We start from the raw sequence: 7,044 nt of genomic DNA, 5'->3' as shown, positions 1-7,044 counted from the left end.
GAAATAAACGTTCATCTCACCTCCTCTGACAACTCCCCAAACACAGACAGGACGTCCAGCAGCAGACTGGAGGAGTAGAAGGACTTGATCATGTTCCTGCAGGAGGAGGAGGAGGAGGAGGAGGAGATGAAGATAGGAGGAGGAGAGAAGAGGATAGGAGGAGGAGGAGGAGGAGAGGAGGAGGAGGAGAGAAGAGGATAGGAGGAGGAGGAGGAGGAGAGGAGGAGGAGGAGAGAAGAGGATAGGAGGAGGAGGAGGAGAGGAGAGGAGAGGAGAGGAGGAGGAGGAGAGGAGGAGGATAGGAGGAGGAGGAGGAGAGAAGAGGATAGGAGGAGGAGGAGGAGAGAAGAGTAGAGGAGGAGGAGGAGAGAAGAGGATAGGAGAGGAGGAGGAGGAGGAGGAGGAGAGGAGAGGAGAGGATAGGAGGAGGAGGAGGAGGAGGAGGAGGAGAGGAGGAGGAGGAGAGAAGAGGATAGGAGGAGGGGGAGGAGATGAGGAGGAGGAGAGAGGAGGAGGAGGAGGAGGAGGAGGAGGAGGATGATAGGAGGAGGAGGAGGAGGAGGAGGATAGGAGGAGGAGAGAGAAGAGGATAGGAGGAGGAGGAGAAGAGGATAGGAGGAGGAGAGAAGAGGATAGGAGGAGGAGGAGAGGAGAGGAGGAGGAGAGGAGGAGAGAAGAGGATAGGAGGAGGAGAGAAGAGGATAGGAGGAGGAGGAGGAGGAGGAGGAGAGGAGGAGGAGGAGAGAAGAGGATAGGAGGAGGGGGAGGAGATGAGGAGGAGGAGAGGAGGAGGAGGAGGAGGAGGAGGAGGAGGATGATAGGAGGAGGAGGAGGAGGAGGAGGATAGGAGGAGGAGAGAAGAGGATAGGAGGAGGAGGAGAAGAGGATAGGAGGAGGAGAGAAGAGGATAGGAGGAGGAGGAGAGGAGAGGAGGAGGAGAGGAGGAGAGAAGAGGATAGGAGGAGGAGAGAAGAGGATAGGAGGAGGAGGAGGAGGAGAGAAGAGTAGAGGAGGAGGAGGAGAGAAGAGGATAGGAGGAGGGGGAGGAGATGAGGAGGAGGAGAGAAGAGGATAGGAGGAGGAGGAGGAGGAGAGAAGAGGATAGGAGGAGGAGGGGGAGAGAATAGGATAGGAGGAGGAGAGAAGAGGATAGGAGGAGGAGGAGAAGAGGATAGGAGGAGGAGAGAAGAGGATAGGAGGAGGAGGAGGAGAAGAGAAGAGGATAGGAGGAGGAGGAGGAGAGAAGAGGATAGGAGGAGGAGAGAAGAGGATAGGAGGAGGAGGAGGAGGAGCAGAGAGACAAACATATAAAACTATTAGTTCAGTGTTTCATTCCAAGAAAAATCCAGCTTGTGCTAAAACACCAGTGTGTGTGTGTGTGTGTGTGTGTGTGTGTGTGTGTGTGTGTGTGTCCGTTTTTGGTCCTTTTAAAACCCTTTTGTTTCCGTTTGTGTTTGCTCTTCTCTGAATCCTCTGAACTCCAGCGTCACATATGTTTTCTTTAATAAAATGCCCAAAATAAAGGCATTATCGTCGGAATTTGTACTTTCCGACGGTCCTTGAAGGGATCATCGTTTCTGAAAGTTTCTGTTAGAAAAAGTGCCAGAAACAAAGCTAAAAATAGAGATGTTTGATGTTTCTGATGCCCTGTCGTCATCTTTTATTTGTGTTCCAGACAGTCGAGGGAACAGAACCACGTCCCCTCTAATCTCAGGGGTCCTGTCAACTCCACTCTGTGTCCTCAGTCCCATGTCTGTCTGGAGGGTCCCACAGTCACACAGCTCAGTCCTCCGTCTGAGACACCAGGGACCAGAGAAAACCCCTCATCTGATCAACCAGGGTCAGACTGACAGACCTGTGGGTGTGTGTGTGTGTGTGTGGTTGTGTGAGGCATGTCTTCGTGTGTGTGTGTGTATGAGGCATGTCTTTATGTTTGTGTGTGTGTGTGTGTGTGTGTGTGTATTTGTGTGAGGCATGTCTTCGTGTGTGTGTGTGTGTATGAGGCATGTCTTTATGTTTGTGTGTGTGTGTGTGTGTGTGTGTGTATTTGTGTGAGGCATGTCTTTGTGTGTGTGTGTGTGTGTTTGTGTGTGTATGAGGCATGTCTTTATGTGTGTGTGTGTGTGTGTGTGTGTATTTGTGTGAGGCATGTCTTCGTGTGTGTGTGTGTGTGTGTGTGTGTGTGTGTGTGAGAGAGAGAGTGAGAGTGTGTGTCTGTGTCTTTGTGTGTGTGTGTGTGTGTATATGAGGTGTGTGTGTGTGTGTGTTGTGTCTTAGTGTGTGTGTGTGTGTGTACATGTCTGTGTGTGTGTGTGTGTGTGTGTGTGTGTGTACATGTCTGTGTGTGTGTGTGTGTGTGTGTGTGTATTTGAGGTGTGTGTGTGTCTCCCTGTGATCTTCTAGTATCTCTCTATAATCAGGATCTCTTTGTTTCTCCAGAACTGAACCACAAGTTATTATTTACTGAAACACCACACATCAACAGATCAACAGATAAACTAATTAACAGATAAACAGATAAACAGATACACAGATCAACTGATAAACTGATAAACAGATAAACAGATAAACTGATAAACTGATAAACAGATAAACTGATAAACTGATAAACTTCATCCTGTTGAGTGTTTCTAGATGTGAATCAGCAGATTTTATAAAACAGGTTTGAGGATCTGAACTAAATGTTTCCTGGCCCGGTTCTTTCCTTTCCGTCCATCTGGAACATGATAATATGATCTGTGTGGGTTTTAAGGAGTTTCTTCCTGACAGGAAATATCTGAGAACAGAATAAATCTGTTTGATGTCTTTCATATGATAACACACACCTCCTCTCCTTCCTGCTTCTGTAGAGATCCTGATCTAACCCTGAACCCACCGAGTCCTCAGCTCTCTACACCTGACCACCACAAAATTAACTGATTATTTCACACACCAGCTGAAAATAAACAATCGGCTGTGTTAAATGGTGAAGTGAAGCAGTTACCATGACGACGTGACAACAGGAAGTGACATAGTTCAGTAAAAACCTGATGCAGGAAGTTAAGAGATGTTTGAATCACATGCTGACCTTTGGCCTCGCACGGGGCACCAAACAATGATCTGACGGCTTTTGATGGTCATTTATGCATCTTTTGGTCATTCTATGTATTTTTTTTTGCCATTTTTGTGTCTTTTTGGTATTTTTTTGTGTCTTTTTTGATCATTTTGTTCCTTTTTAAAAATAATCTTTGGTAATTTTGCATCTTTTATTGGACATCTTTGCATTTCTTTTGGTAATTTTGACGTATTTTAGGACATTTGTGTGTCTTTTTTGGTCACTTTTAAATCTTTTTTGATCATTTTGTATCATTTTTTTTGTTCATTTATGACTGGTCATTTTGTGTCTTTTATTGGTCATTTTTGCGTTTCTTTTGGCAATTTTGTAGTTTTTTGGATATTTTTTGTCATTTTTGTGTCTTTTTTGGTCTTTTTAGCTATTTTTGTCTTTTTTTTGTCTTTTTTTATCATTTTGTTCCTTTTTTAAAATAATCTTTGGTAATTTTGCATCTTTTATTGGATATCTTTGCATTTCTTTTGGTAATTTTGACGTATTTTAGACATTTGTGTGTCTTTTTTGGTCACTTTTAAATCTTTTTTGATCATTTTTTATCTTTTAATTTTTTCATTTATGACTTTTTGCTCATTTTGTGTCTTCTGTTGGTCATTTTTGCATTTCTTTTGGCAATTTTGTAGTTTTTTTGATATTTTTGTCATTTTTGTGTCTTTTTTGGTCTTTTTAGTTATTTTTTGGTATTTTTTTGTCTTTTTTTATCATTTTGTTCCTTTTTTAAAATAATCTTTGGTAATTTTGCATCTTTTATTGGACATCTTTGCATTTCTTTTGGTAATTTTGACGTATTTTAGACATTTGTGTGTCTTTTTTGGTCACTTTAAATCTTTTTTGATCATTTTGTATCTTTTTTTTTGTTCATTTATGACATCTTTGCGTTTCTTTTGGCAATTTTGTAGTTTTGGGGATATTTTTGTCATTTTTGTGTCTTTTTTGGTCTTTTTAGTTCTTTTTAGGTATTTTTTGTGTCTTTTTTTATCATTTTGTTCCTTTTTTTAAATAACCTTTGGTAATTTTGCATCTTTTATTGGACATCTTTGCATTTCTTTTGGTAATTTTGACATTTTTTAGTCTTTTTTGGTCACTTTAAAAAAAATTTGATAATTTTGTATCTTTTTTTTGTTCATTTATGACTTTCTGGTCATTTTGTAGCTTTTTATTGGTCATTTTTGCATTTCTTTTGGCAATTTTGTAGATTTTGGGATATTTTTGTCTCTTTTTTTGGTCACTTTTAAATCTTTTTTGGTCTTTTGACTTTGTTTGGTAATTTTGTGTCTTTATTTGGTCATTATATGTATTTTTTTTGCTTTTTTTATTAGTTTTCTTGGTAATTTTGCATCTTTTTTTGTATTTTTTTTTTATTTTGTGTCCTTTCATCAACTTAGTGATTTTTAAAATATTTTCTGGGTAGTTTTTGTCTCTCTTTTACTAATTTTAAATTTTAGATTTTTTTGTAATTTTGTAAGGTTTTTTGGGGGGGAAATTGTCATTTTTACATCTTTCTTGGGTAATTTAGTCTTTTTTTTGTCTTTTTGTCTTTTTGTAATTTTGTGTCCTTTTATTAATCTTGTTTCCTTTTTTGGTAATTTCGTAAGGATTTTGGGGAATTATTTTTGGTCATTTTTACATCTTTATTTGGGTAGTTTTGTCTTTATTTTTGGTAATTTAGTCTATTTTTGGTAATTTGATGTCTTTTTTGTAATTTTGTGTACTTTAATTTGTAATTTTGTGGGATTTTTAGTATTTTTTGTCCTTTTTTGATAATTTTGTACCTAATTTTATGACTTATTGATCATCTTTGTTGGTCATTTTATGCATTTTTTTTGGTAACTGGTAACTGGTGATCTTTGGTAATATAATCTTGTTTGTCGTGTCCGTTTTTGGTTATTCTACATCCTTTTTTTTTACGTCTCCTGTTTGAAAGTCCTGGGTTTGTTTGCTCTTCATTTAATCCTCTGAATCCCAGCAATACATACATTTCCTTTCATTAAATGCCAAAAATAAACTGTAAAAACATGCATTATCGTAGAAATTTGAACTTTCCGACGGTCCTTGAAGGGATCATCAGTTACGAAAGCTTCCGTCTTGTGATTCTGGGTAATTTTGTCTTTTTTTGTCTTTTTGTAATTTTAGGTCCTTTTATTTATCTTGCGTCCTTTTTGGCAATTTCGTAAGGATTTTTGGGAATTATTTTTGGTCATTTTTACATCTTTTTTTGGGTAGTTTTGTCTATTTTTGATAATTTTATGTCTTTTTTGTACCTTTCTGTACTTTAATTTGTATTTAATTCTTTAATTCTTTGTTCTGTAATTTTGCATATTTTTTTGGTAATTATTTGCATGTTTATTCGTTTTATTGGTAATTTTGCATCTTTTTTGTAGTTTTGTGTCTTTTTCTTCTATTTTTTTTTCTTTTTTTCGAATCATCAGTTACTAAAGCTTCTGTTATATAAAAAGTGACCAAAACAAAGCTTAAAACTGAGATATTTCTGTCAGAATGACTCCAGTCTACATGTGTCTCATAAATGATGATGCTCATATGAACTAATGCTTCCAAAGATGCAAATACTGCAGGAAGTGCAGTTGCAAAATAATTCAAATAATGTGAGGCTGATATTTTCTGCACGGTTCCTGCTCTGTGAACTCTGTGCGGCATGAACGGGCCTCTTATTTCCCTTTCTGTCAGAGTGTTGGAGGTGGAGGAGGGTGAATGGAGGCAGGCGACACATCCTCAGACGTGTTCCAGGATAAATAATAATAATAATAATAATAATAATAATAATAATAAGAGCTCAGAGCAGCTCTGTCTGCTGCAGCAACACAAACAGCTGCAGCTTTACGAGGAGCAACAGGAGCAACAGGAGCAACGCCTGCTAACACAGGTACACACACACACACACACACACACACACACACACACACACACACACACACTCGGAGGTGGATGTTTATGGGAAACAGTGTGGAATCAGAGACTTCCTCCAACATGTTGAACCTCTCAGCAGCTACAAGGAGCCCATTCACTGAGTGTGTGTGTGTGAGTGTGTGTGTGTGTGTGTGTGTGTGTGTGTGTGTGTGTGTGTGTGATGATGGGAAACCAGCCCTAACTAGTGCTGGTAAATCAGGGCCGTGGCTGTTTTTTAACCCAGGAAACATTTAAACTAACTGTTACATTTTGTTCTGCAGGTTTCATAAATACAACAACATAGTGTGTGTGTGTGTGTGTGTGTAGGTGTGTGTGTGTGTGTGTGTAGGTGTGTGTGTGTGTGTGTGTAGGTGTGTGTGTGTGTGTGTGTGTGTGTGTGTGTGTGTAGGTGTGTGTGTGTGTGTGTGTGTGGCAGCCAGATGTGACTGTGATCAGATGTGACAGTGTGGAGGAGATGAGAGAAGTTATCAAACAGAAGGAGAGGAAACAAGGAGAGGAGAGGAGGAAGGTTAGGAGAGGAAACAAGGAGAGGAGGAAGGAGAGGAGGGAGGAGAGGAAAGGAAGCAAGGAGAGGAAACAAGGAGAGGAGCGGAGGAAGGTTAGGAGAGGAAACAAGGAGAGGAAGAAGGAGAGGAGGAAGGAGAGGAGGGAGGAGAGGAAAGGAAGCAAGGAGAGGAAACAAGGAGAGGAGCGGAGGAAGGTTAGGAGAGGAAACAAGGAGAGGAAGAAGGAGGGGAAAGGAAACAAGGACAGATAGAAGGTGAGGTGAGGAAACATGGAGAGGAGGGAGGTTAGGAGAGGAAACAAGGAGAGTAGGAGGGAGAGGAAAGGTAACAAGGAGAGGAAACAAAGAGAGAAGGAAGGAGAGGAGGAAGGTGAGGAAACATGGAGAGGGGGCAAGGAAAGGAAACAAGGAGAGGAGACATGGAGAGGAGGAAGGTTGGGAGAGGAAACAAGGAGAGCAGGAAGGAGAGGAGGAAGGTTAGGAAACAAGGAGAGCAGGAAGGAGA

The 7,044-nt window shown here is 40.3% G+C and overlaps 1 protein-coding gene across 2 annotated transcripts in view; it reads right to left on the bottom strand.

Annotated features, from left to right (window-relative positions):
* Positions 1 to 7,044, bottom strand: part of vta1 (vesicle (multivesicular body) trafficking 1) — a 79,179-nt gene that overhangs the window by 35,272 nt on the left and 36,863 nt on the right. For both annotated transcript variants that reach the window (XM_059355925.1, XM_059355924.1), the window contains exon 4: positions 21 to 96. In XM_059355925.1, coding sequence (XP_059211908.1) covers positions 21 to 96 — 76 coding nt within the window. The remainder of the gene's footprint in view (positions 1 to 20; positions 97 to 7,044) is intronic.

Source organism: Centropristis striata, chromosome 18 (genome assembly GCF_030273125.1).
Source record: "Centropristis striata isolate RG_2023a ecotype Rhode Island chromosome 18, C.striata_1.0, whole genome shotgun sequence".
Taxonomy (NCBI): Eukaryota; Metazoa; Chordata; class Actinopteri; order Perciformes; family Serranidae; genus Centropristis; species Centropristis striata.
The sequence above is the reverse complement of the archived record's forward strand: the minus strand, read 5'-3'. Positions and strand labels throughout refer to the sequence as shown.